Below are 13,188 nucleotides of genomic sequence, written 5' to 3' on the forward strand. Positions count from 1 at the left end.
AAAATATTGTCAATCACAGAAGATGATTGGTTAGTAATGCGTGTAGGTTTAAATATGGTGGGTATTACATTAAATTTAAATAGTAAATTATAAAAGTTTTTATGATTGCAAACTTTTCATAACATAATGCGTCCATATTTGTATCTCCCGCGAAGAAAACGTGCTTGTTTTGTTTACTCATTTGAGACATAAAATTTCTTAAGATATTAAGGAAGTTAACTTGTTTACCACATGGCGGTCGATACAATGAGGAGATTAAAAACGATTTACCAGAAGTATTTAACACTTCAATGCACAAAGTTTCAATATGTTTATTTGTTTTTGAAAATGTGTTGATTTTTTTTAATTCAAATTTATCAAGAATATATACTGCAACGCCACCTCCCTTGCTGATTACACGAGGTTAACTTATTATTTTATATGAATCTAAATTGTAAAGGGAATTTTCGGGCATGGGCGAATTTGCATCTTCCCAAGTTTCTGATATACATATTACATCAAAAAGAAAATTTAAAGAATAATAAAAATGTTTAAATGATTCAAAATTTTTGTTCATTTACCGTATACTTAAAATGTTTAAATCTTTGTTACGTTTTTCTCTCTTAAATTCTTCTGGTTTATAATATTCATTATTTAAGAAGTTAATATCTATTTCAGTCAAAAAATTATAATCATTTTTGTTATATTTCAAAATTTCAAAAATAGGTGATATTAATTTTGTCAAATTATCTTCATTGTTATGCATTGTTTTAGATATATTGATTGTTAATATATTCTTTAATAAAAACCTTAATTTAGTACTTAATAAAATAATTAAAACGTAAATAAATAAATTACTTGCTTTCAACACCCTCGTTCTCGTTTTTCATTTCTTTTACCACTAATCGATTATATATGACTTTCGGGTATTTTCCGTTACCACGATGTATTTTTGCTTGGACAAAAAACTCTTTACGAATTCGCATTGTTTCATCGCTATAGTCTTCGTTAATAAATATGTTTTTTCCCTTGAGTTTACGAGCGTTAGATAAGATGTTTTCCTTGTCTTGCCAGTTTAATATTTTGCAGACAATAGTACTAGGCTTGCCATTAAATTTACTGGCACGATGTGCTCTTTCTATAACAACTGGATCCGCAATTTCAAGGTCTTCCTTAAATAGTAGGCTTACTTTTTTTAAAACATCATTAAAAGTTTCGTTATTTGCTTCTTTGATTCCGACAGTTCTTAGATTGTTACGTCGGTTTCGATCCTCAAGATCGACTGTTTTACTTTTATTTTCATTTGAATCGTTGCTTAATTTTCTGTGGAATGACTTAATACCCACAATAGTTTCTTTAATTTCTGCCATTTTACTATCAACCTTGCTCACTTTTGTCTCCATTTGATCACCAACGAAAGTAAGCCCACGTTTTATTTCTTCAATGTCTTTGGCTAAGTTATCAACTTTTTCAAGAACACTGAGCAAAGTTTCCTTAAAACATTTGAAAGTTGTATCTCCTTGTAATGACATGAGTTCTCTAAGCATTCCCATCGTAATTACTTTATCGTTATCGATTTTTTATGTTTTTTAATATCGGTTTATATTTCTATAGATATACAACATATACAGTATTTGACAAAACATTTGCAACCAACATCGAACAATGCTAAAAAGTGTTCCTAATTTTACATGTCTTAAAAACGAAACGAACTATACTACCACAGCAAACAGTTCAGGAGTCTGGAGTCATAGCATGCCATGACATGAGCAATCAGCTGACAGGTGACAGCACACAGGCAGAATTCTGTTGACAAGTGCCATTTTGCAGCGGACAAAACAAGTGCAACTTTTTTGGTTTGTTTCATTTTCTTAAGTTTGGTCCGTGTCAACGTCACGGAAGTTTTTTAATAATTAAAGGAAGTATCCAGAAGTTTCCAGAAGAAGCATCTGGAAGCATCCAGTAGCATCCAGAAATATCCAGAAACATTCAGAAGCATCCAGAAGCTTCCAGAAGCATCAAAAAGAAGCATCTAGAATCTTCCAGAACAGGTTCACACATGTTCATTTTACTATATAAGAGACATGTAAACCGACATGTAATTCAGTCAGTATATGGAAGTCAATCAGTCAGTATTATCAAGACAGTTTATCAAAGTGAGTTTTATCAAAGTGTTTTATCGTAGAACATCAATACAAGAAGTGAAATACAACAAGTGTTTCATTACATCAATACAGTCCACATCCAACCAAGACGTTTTGTTCCACAGAGCATTATTGTATCATCACAAGGTAAATGTAACACGGTAAGCCTTGAGAAGCGTGATTATTTATTTTTATTATTTTTATGACTTCAAGTGCAAAAATGGCTCCCGACAGTCTTGGATTGGCACTAAGAAAGAAAATTATTGGCGATTACGCAAGTAGAATGTCACAAAAAAGTATTTGTAATAAATATCGCGTGAAAAAATGGACCGTATCAAGACTATGTTCCAAATATCGTTCTACGGGGAAGGTGGCAGCAAATAACAAAGGTGGAAGACCGCGTTCCACCACTTCTAGAGAGGATTCTATGATCGTCAGATCCGTCAAGAAGGATCCCTGGATACCATCAGTCGAGATATAAAAGCAATCAGAGCTGCCTGTATCGGACCGAACAATCAGACGACGTGCTGCTGAAGCCGGATTGTTTTCTCGACGCCCTGCAAAATAACCGCTGATTTCACTAAAAAACTAGAAGAAAAGACTCCTGTGTTTGCTACATCTCATATTGACTGAAATGTGCAGAATTGGCGAACTGTCTTGTTCAGTGATGAATCGAAGTTCAACATCATTGGGAGCGATGGCATTTGCCGTGTACATCGACCGGCCGGAAAACGCCTCGATTTACGTTACTGCCATAAGACCGTGAAGCATGTTGGAGGCAATGTAATGGTATGGGGGTGTTTTTCTGCTAACGGTCTAAGTCCAATACATCGAAACGATGGAATAATGGACCGTTTCATGAATAAAAATATTCTGAAAGATGTTATGTTACCTCATGCTGAATGGAACATGCCAATAAAATAGGTTTTTCGGCAAGACAACGATCCAAAACACACTGCAAAAGTAGCCAAGCAATGGTTTCAAGACAACCACCTATTAGTGATGGATTGGCCGCCTCAATCTCCGGATCTCAACCCTATCGAGAACCTGTGGGAGATCGTCAACCGCAGAATTAATCGTGAAGGTGTTCGTAATAAGGATCAACTGTTTGAACAAATCCAAAAGGCCTGGGCAGCGATTCCACAAAGTTTCATTGATCACCTGATCGAATCTATGCCTCAAAGATGCAAGGCTGTGATCGACAACAAAGGATTCGCCACAAAATATTGATAGCGAATTACAGCTTGGTCAACATTTTGTCGAGTTGCACTTGTTTTGTTCAGAAGGAAATCAACTTTTTTTAATACTTTTGATTAATTTATTAATTTTCGTGTACAAATAATGAACTTTGTGATGAATAAAACTTGAAGAACTTTGTCTCTAAACAGTTGCATAGTTATTTCTCTTAATTGAAAAAATGCAGCACCTTTATATATACAAACTAAATTATCATTATTTGGTTGCACTCGTTTTGTCCGATACTATATATGTAAATTCATATATGTATATATATATATATATATATATATATATATATATATATATATATATATATATATATATATATATATATATATATATATATATATATATATATATACATATATATATATATATATACATTTTAAGATAAATATATATAAAAATTACACCTTATATTACATTACAACTTGCCTCAGGTTAGAGAGGTCCGTGGTTCAACGCCACCTCTGGGCAAGTTTATGAGCAGCCGTGGCGCAGTGGTAGCGCACTTGTCTCAGAAACAAAGGATCTGTGGTTCAAATCCACCTCTGGGCAAGTTTTGCGACATCGGTTAGGAAGGAGGCGTGAACTTCCAATTAAATGCTCATCCGCGGTGCTCTGTGATAAGACCGTAAGGACTTCTTCGGGCACCTAAATAAAATTAAAAAAAAAAAAGTTTAATAACATTGGTAAGGAAGGAGACGTGAACCTCCTTTAAAATGCTCTTCCACGGTGCTCTGTGATAAGACATAGATTTCTTGGGGCACCTAAAATATTAAATTAAAAAAAAACTTTGAAACTGCTATTAATTTAGAATTTATATTAATCTTGACCTTAGGTTTTAACCGAAATTTTGGTTTTGATAATTTTTATAAATTCGGTAAAAACCGAAATTTCGGTTGAAAAACATTTTTATCTAACCGAAAACCGATTTTTATCTAATTTAGAAAAACAGTTGTTTTTTAGAATTTTCACAAAATATTTTGAGAATTTTCACAAAATACCTCAAAAATCTTGTTTGGCAGAGAAAATCTGTCAGTAGTTAAATTTCCCTATTAGCTTATATTGCCAGCTTATGTATTAAATCTCAATTTGGGATTTACGTGAAATTAATTCTAACACAATACGAGTATAAAAAAACAACAAATGTAAAATTGTATTTTTAAATAAATTTTTCTAATAAAATAAATTTTGATTAGCCTAAACTCGGTATCAGTTTCGGTAAAATATTTGCCGAAATGTCGGTTTCGGCACCAAATTCGAGTACCAAAATTTCGGTCTATTTTGGTTTTGTCTCCTATTCTGTTTCAGTCGATCACTATCAACATCTAAAACTTTTCATTTTTCTATAGATGTTGCCACAACTCCTTTCAGTAAATTGTACCGTCTACGTTGCGAAGTTCCAAACTCCAGTATCAACAACGTTGTAGCCATTACTTTTTACTTTATTTGCTGCTCTAAATATCATTTCTTTAGCAACTGTAGCAACAGTATCAGTAACATCTTTTACGGAAACATGGTTATTTTTTTGTACTCAGTGGACTTGGAAGGTTCATTAATGAGGAAAATTTTTTAGCCTTTTTTTTTATACCCTAATTTGATGCCCTTGACCAGTTGATCCCATACTATATAATAGTTGTTTGCGTTAATTTTGATAAGTGACATCTTTGGGTAAATATATGAAGTATCAAATAAAAATAAAAAACCCATTTAAGTATGACTTATCTATTGTTATTTTGACAGTTGTACATTTAATATTATTGAGTTATTTAGTGTTAGCAGACCCTAGTCTCTAAATTGGATTTTTAATACTCGTTACTTTTGTTGTTTGATTTGAATTTATGGCGATGCTGGCAAGTCATACCCTAATTTTTGATTTTGGTTTTCAACGATTATAGTGGTAACTTTGATGTCATTTACGTAGAACGGGTGCGAAGACTTAGGCTTTGACTGGATTGCAAGAGTTAATGGATGAAAAACCAGCTCAAACTCTGAAAGAACTATGAGATAGCTTAGAAGCTGTGAATTAACTGTCTCCAGACGTTTAAATGCGATGGGTAAAATCTTAAAGGAGAAAAGTGGATACCATAGGAATTTACTGAAAGAGCCATTTTGAAGCGTTTTTGTTGAAAACTCAATGGAAATTTTTATTTAATGCTGTAGGGAAAGTGTTTGTCTTAGCATTATAACACTAGCTAATGAAACTATAGTCAGTAATATATATTTTTGAAGACCCGCGGCTGCCTAACTTAATTTAGTAATTTCAAACAGTTTGTATAAAAAGTTTAGTTCGAAAAAAAGATTTGATAAATATTGAAAGAGTTGTTGGCATTTGACCATGCAAAATTTTTGTTTAACATTTTTTTCTAAATGTAAAATTTATACTTATAGTTATAAACAACCTTTTACTAACTTAACAATTATTATTTTAATGCATGTTATGTTTCCGCTTTTAAAATATTAAATATAACCTAAAATTATGTAGATATGTTAATACCGAAGTTAAAAAAAACGTCATATATCCTCTCAAAATTTTCGAAATTGAATAATATATTAAGAGATGGTTTTAATAAAACTACAATAACAAAAATAAAACTAGAAAAATCCTGAGAATCAAAAATTGAGAGGCGAAAATGTTTGCGAAATGTTTATCAAAGATTTATACTGTTGATTGTTTACGTCGCAAAGCGGTGTTGAAAGGGGTTGGTGAAGAAACTGCAGAAGAAGCAGGCGTATCTTCATAATCGGAGTCCTGCAAACAAGTATTTGTAAAAAATGATAAATAAACGTTAAATATAAAACTACATAAAAGTTCAGTTAAGTTTAAGAATCGATAAATATTATTTGTCGATCTTTAAAAAAATTGCATATTTAATATAATTTAATAAAAAGTTAAAAATTATATATTTCAAAAAATTCTTTAAACTAATCTAAACCATCTGTTCAAATTATACAATAATGTTCATTATTTGTTCATTTTTTAGTCATTTAATTTTTCAGTTTCTTTACCGTTTTGTCTTGAAGAGACATAAGCGACGATAATTTTGATATATATATATATGAATATATATATATGTATATATATATATATATATATATATATATATATATATATATATATATATATATATATATATATATATAAAATATATATATATATATATATATATATATATATATATATATATATATATATATATATATATATATATATATATATATATACCACATATATATCAAATATATATATATATATATATATATATATATATATATATATATATATACAGTATTGGACAAAACATTTGCAACCAACATCGAACAATGCTAAAAAGTGTTCCTAATTTTACATGTCTTAAAAACGAAACGAACTATACTACCACAGCAAACAGTTCAGGAGTCTGGAGTCATAGCATGCCATGACATGAGCAATCAGCTGACAGGTGACAGCACACAGGCAGAATTCTGTTGACAAGTGCCATTTTGCAGCGGACAAAACAAGTGCAACTTTTTTGGTTTGTTTCATTTTCTTAAGTTTGGTCCGTGTCAACGTCACGGAAGTTTTTTAATAATTAAAGGAAGTATCCAGAAGTTTCCAGAAGAAGCATCTGGAAGCATCCAGTAGCATCCAGAAATATCCAGAAACATTCAGAAGCATCCAGAAGCTTCCAGAAGCATCAAAAAGAAGCATCTAGAATCTTCCAGAACAGGTTCACACATGTTCATTTTACTATATAAGAGACATGTAAACCGACATGTAATTCAGTCAGTATATGGAAGTCAATCAGTCAGTATTATCAAGACAGTTTATCAAAGTGAGTTTTATCAAAGTGTTTTATCGTAGAACATCAATACAAGAAGTGAAATACAACAAGTGTTTCATTACATCAATACAGTCCACATCCAACCAAGACGTTTTGTTCCACAGAGCATTATTGTATCATCACAAGGTAAATGTAACACGGTAAGCCTTGAGAAGCGTGATTATTTATTTTTATTATTTTTATGACTTCAAGTGCAAAAATGGCTCCCGACAGTCTTGGATTGGCACTAAGAAAGAAAATTATTGGCGATTACGCAAGTAGAATGTCACAAAAAAGTATTTGTAATAAATATCGCGTGAAAAAATGGACCGTATCAAGACTATGTTCCAAATATCGTTCTACGGGGAAGGTGGCAGCAAATAACAAAGGTGGAAGACCGCGTTCCACCACTTCTAGAGAGGATTCTATGATCGTCAGATCCGTCAAGAAGGATCCCTGGATACCATCAGTCGAGATATAAAAGCAATCAGAGCTGCCTGTATCGGACCGAACAATCAGACGACGTGCTGCTGAAGCCGGATTGTTTTCTCGACGCCCTGCAAAATAACCGCTGATTTCACTAAAAAACTAGAAGAAAAGACTCCTGTGTTTGCTACATCTCATATTGACTGAAATGTGCAGAATTGGCGAACTGTCTTGTTCAGTGATGAATCGAAGTTCAACATCATTGGGAGCGATGGCATTTGCCGTGTACATCGACCGGCCGGAAAACGCCTCGATTTACGTTACTGCCATAAGACCGTGAAGCATGTTGGAGGCAATGTAATGGTATGGGGGTGTTTTTCTGCTAACGGTCTAAGTCCAATACATCGAAACGATGGAATAATGGACCGTTTCATGAATAAAAATATTCTGAAAGATGTTATGTTACCTCATGCTGAATGGAACATGCCAATAAAATAGGTTTTTCGGCAAGACAACGATCCAAAACACACTGCAAAAGTAGCCAAGCAATGGTTTCAAGACAACCACCTATTAGTGATGGATTGGCCGCCTCAATCTCCGGATCTCAACCCTATCGAGAACCTGTGGGAGATCGTCAACCGCAGAATTAATCGTGAAGGTGTTCGTAATAAGGATCAACTGTTTGAACAAATCCAAAAGGCCTGGGCAGCGATTCCACAAAGTTTCATTGATCACCTGATCGAATCTATGCCTCAAAGATGCAAGGCTGTGATCGACAACAAAGGATTCGCCACAAAATATTGATAGCGAATTACAGCTTGGTCAACATTTTGTCGAGTTGCACTTGTTTTGTTCAGAAGGAAATCAACTTTTTTTAATACTTTTGATTAATTTATTAATTTTCGTGTACAAATAATGAACTTTGTGATGAATAAAACTTTATATATATATATATATATATATATATATATATATATATATATATATATATATATATATATATATATATATATATATACATACATACATATATATATATATATATATATATATATATATATATATATATATATATATATATATATATATATATATATATATATATATATATATATATATTGTACAAATATAAGTATTTACCTTAAAAAAACTTGTAGCCTATATGCCAGTTGAAAAACTTGTTCTTTTTATGCATAAAATAAGGAAACGATGGTCTGCCACACTCATTTAAAATGTGTATAACTTGGGAGGATGAACATGACTTTTATATGTCAATTTTGAACATAAAACAATTTGATAGTTTCGTATTATATTTTTAAGTAAAAAAGCTTGAAAGCTTGAAAGGCTCTGCAGGAGAACTTATTTCAAACTATGATGCAAGAGCAATCCAAACCTTTACTTTTTGGAACAAGAAGAGATTTTACATCAGATTTTATTTTTTAACAAAACTTGGTCATTTTCAAAAATCTAAACATTTTGTCTTTTCTTTTAGTTTCTTAGTAGCCAAGGGGTCGTCCATAAAGTGCGTACGCTTTTATTTCGAACCCCCCCCCCCCCACATTTTGCAATACGCTTTTTTAAGTAGGTTCCAACTCCCTAAAAGGTATCTACACTTTTAAACTACTTACCCAACATTTTATGATATTTGTAAATTTAGTGCCTCCTTTTATAAATGACCCACTACCCTCCCATCTCATATATGCCATTTGCAACCCTCCTCATACGCTCTGAAGGTATGTACTTTATGGACGATTTCCGATCATATCCCTTTTCTAATAGACAACACCTTAGTAGCTTCTTTTTTTGTTTTAGTTTTTACAATGTACTACAAAACCTTATGATTGAAAAACATTTTAGAACAAGAAACATGTTCTTTAAGAAAATCATTTCTTTTTTTGTTGTTTTATCATTTAAGGGCATACTTTCACAGCTTTGTTTTCAAATATCTCCTCTAGTATTCTTGAAAACTTTTGCCCTTTATGGGGTTAGATGTTTCTCATAATTATTATTGCTATTATAAAGTTGCAGTGTAAAAATTACACAGAAAGTAATCACTGGAGAGATTACTTTCTGTGTCACTTTACCCTACTCTATAGGGTAAAGTGACTGATTTCGAGCCAGCGACCAATTTTGAGCCATTGACCAAATTCCAGTTACATTTTAAATTTAATATTTCTGTTATGGTTTCTGCGTTATACTTATAAATGCAACTTTTTTGAGACTCAGCTGATAAAAAAAACAAAACATTAATTTATTTAGCGGGTATTTATAATAACATCATAACAAATATTTATCTCATAAAGTACTACTTATGATTTAAAATATCATGTAAGCATTCAGTTTGAAGCTTATAAACATTAAATATTTATTACTTAACGAAATATTTATTTTAAACTACAAATGTATTTTTTAAAATTTAAATAAATTGCATTTCTGAATTAACTACACCTGGTGGAAAGACCAAAATCTGGCCATGTATAATCCTTATTCTGGTCAAGGCCGAAATTAGGTTCACAAGTGGCTAAAAGTAACTCATACTTGTAAGATATTTATATTATTAGATTTTATTCTTTTAATAATCTTTTAAAATAAGTATTTATGTTATAGGTATGACTTAAAAATTATCTTAAAAATATGCATACATTTTTAAAAATATTTACTTAATATTTATAAAATATTTGAATGTATGACTTAAAAATAAACAAAAGTTTAAGTAATTGAAAGATATTATATTGTTTTATGTAGATTATTGCTTACAAATGAAATTATATTAAAAAATAATCTTAAAATGAGAATTTTAATAACTTATTTTATAAAGTTTTCATTTTAGAATGACTGATAATAAAAATAATTGCATAATAAGAAACAATGTCATCCAACTTGAGGTAAAGATGTGAAATGGAAAAAGGAAGTGTTACTTGAAGCTATAAACATGTTAATAGTTCACCTAAATTGTATGTTAGAGCTGCTGCTAAATTTTTTAAAGTAATCCAAGCAACTTATCCAGAGCAGGATAATGGAAAAGTTGAGATTAATGCAAAAGCAGGAAGAAAAAGTTTACTAAAGTCACTTGATTTTTAAAAAAGTTTTGATTTTGTTACTAGATTTTGCAGACAACAGAGGCTGGTGACAACAGAGGACAACAGAGGATAAACAGAGGATGGAAATTGGTTTAGGAAAAGAACAGTTGATGGTATATGCTGGCAAGCTTGCCAAAAAAAAGATAATCTTTCAAGTATGGCAAACCATCTAATAAATGGTGGCAACTACTTAACAATTGACATAACAAAAAAGTAGCTATTGCATAACCAGAATCAATAGCAGCAGTTTTTCATCAGCGCATGAATCGAATAAAGGTGGCAAATTATTTTACTGCACTTAAAGAGGTCATTAAGGACTGCCACTTTGAAGAAATATGGAAGATGGATGAGACAAACTTTAAGGCACACAAAATTGTTTATGCAAAAGATACTAAATATTTACATATGAGAACCAGAAGAAATTGAGAAATGATCAAAAAGCGAAGATAGTAAAATCCCTTCAAAGTTTTCAAAGATGCCCTTAAAATAACCAACTGGAGTCCAAGTGAATATGGACTAAACAAGGAATTGCAAAACTATGGTTTGAGCTTACATTTTTAAAAAACATTGGACCACAACATTTGCAAGTTTTAATTTTGGATGGCCATGATTCCCACAATTTTGTATAGTTAATAGATATGGCCATACATACTAAGCTAAATTAAAACTGCTGAACTACCTGCTCATACAAGCGATTGATTTCAACCTTGTGATCATACTGTATTTAAACCATTCAAAGCTTCTTATAATAAATCAGCCCAGGATATGATGTCTAATCACCCTAGGGTTATAATAAACATGACCAATTTTCAGACTTTTAACAAAGTCTGGGATAAAAGTATGTTTCTAATTTTTTTCAAGTTTTTCTTAATTTTTCTATGAGTGTTGAGTGAAAAAACTTAAAAAACAAATACCTTGCAAAAATTATACCTAAACTTCTATTTATGGAAATTGTTTAGATATTCAGAAAAATTAAAAGTTAAAAAAAACATCCGCAATTCTGGAAATATCCGGAAAAAGATAATCCCTGAATATATACTATCTTGAGCTTTTTTTAACCAAAGCTTTTTTTTGTTATTTGTAACACCAACCACCTTCAGCTTTTTATACTTTTACTTTTAACTGCCAATTATCTGAAATTTTTTACTCTATATGCCTAAACTGCCTTAATCATTCCTTATGCACCCTATCAGATACACTCGCTATTCCCAATTTAAGGCTATTTTCATTTTAACTTTTAACTCCTTTGACATTGCTAAGTCACTTTGTTATTATTAGCACTGTAATGTCTTCAATTAAGATATTATTTTTCTTGACAGCATATTATTTTTGTTTTCAGTTTCAAATCTGTCAGCTACCATAACTAATTATCCACCTTAAAATTCATATTGACTTATTGAATATGATAAGATGGCTATCTATCTTTTCATTTTTTTTGTTTAGTATATAGTGAATAATATTGTATTATATGTTTATACTATATATATTTTTTTTATTCACCTCCTCAAGCCCGAGAAGACCACTACAGATGAGGAGGCTACTTAATAGTGGTTATAACCCTCTCTCAACTCTATTACTCCGAAATACAAACCTTGACGAACAAGGCCGCTGCGCGGAGAAACAAGTTGAGCGCGGTACTACCAGGGACATGGTGGGGATCGAACTCGGAACCTCTTGCTTATGAAGCAAGCGCTTTACCACTACACCACTACCGCAGATAGTATTGTTTATATTTATTAGGTATAATTTTTTGTGTATGTTTATCTCCATATCCACTTTTTTTCTAAAAATTATTGATTTGCTTAAATTCTGGAGGGTTTGAGTTTTTAGCTTTTCTGTCTGTTTTAATGCAATAGTAACTGATATTATGTAGGTTACAGGCGATGATAAATATAGCAAAGGATGCATCATTGAGTGATGCTATTCATTTTTTATCAAGCTCTCCAAAACATCATTGATGAATATATTGTGGCCCTGAGGATAGAGGTTCACCTACATTAGTCCACTACTTAATATAATTTAATATAAGCTTATAACACCATGATTTTTATTATCTTTTTGGTTTATATATCAATATAACTTTTTCTATCCTCATAAAGTTGCATCTCTTTCTCTTTTCTACAAATACTATCATGGTTGCTGCTCAAAAGAGCTATCATTTCTAGTTCCATCAACTAAAACACATTCTTGCTTAACTTGCCATTTAGCAAAGTCTCATTCATTTACTGTATCTGTCCCTGCATGCTTTAAAAACTTTTATTAGTCTAGTTTTTTTCCTTAAATTTCAACCCTTTGGAACTCTCTCCCATCTTCATGTTTTTCTGACTCATACAACCTACAACTTCTTCTCAAGTCTTCTGTCAACTGTTTCCTTGCTCTATAACACTATTCTTTTTTTTCTAGTAACTTTCAACTTAATAGTGGTTGCTTGCAGCCATGTTGAGAACAAATCCAAATAAAAAATATATATACATATATATATATATATATATATATATATATATATATATATAT

The 13,188-nt window shown here is 31.3% G+C and overlaps 2 protein-coding genes across 2 annotated transcripts in view; both read right to left on the minus strand.

Moving 5' to 3' along the window:
• Nucleotides 1-833: 833 nt before the first annotated feature.
• On the minus strand, nucleotides 834-1,532 carry LOC136082592 (uncharacterized). Its single transcript, XM_065802009.1, has one exon. It carries the CDS (start codon nucleotides 1,530-1,532, stop codon nucleotides 834-836), a length of 699 nt encoding a protein of 232 aa, XP_065658081.1.
• A 4,354-nt stretch (nucleotides 1,533-5,886) lies between these two features.
• LOC100215698 (transcription activator BRG1) overlaps nucleotides 5,887-13,188 on the minus strand; it is an 83,640-nt gene continuing 76,338 nt past the window's right edge. Inside the window, exon 38 of the mRNA XM_065801217.1 lies at nucleotides 5,887-6,117. Within this exon, the coding sequence (XP_065657289.1) occupies nucleotides 6,025-6,117 (93 nt within the window). The 3' untranslated portion in view covers nucleotides 5,887-6,024. The remainder of the gene's footprint in view (nucleotides 6,118-13,188) is intronic.

This window comes from Hydra vulgaris, chromosome 07 (genome assembly GCF_038396675.1).
Source record: "Hydra vulgaris chromosome 07, alternate assembly HydraT2T_AEP".
In the NCBI taxonomy this organism is placed as follows: domain Eukaryota; kingdom Metazoa; phylum Cnidaria; class Hydrozoa; order Anthoathecata; family Hydridae; genus Hydra; species Hydra vulgaris.

Excerpts from the sequence above, each read along its gene's own strand:
- LOC136082592 (XM_065802009.1), bottom strand. The coding sequence starts at position 1,532 with ATGGGAATGCTTAGAGAACTCATGTCATTACAAGGAGATACAACTTTC.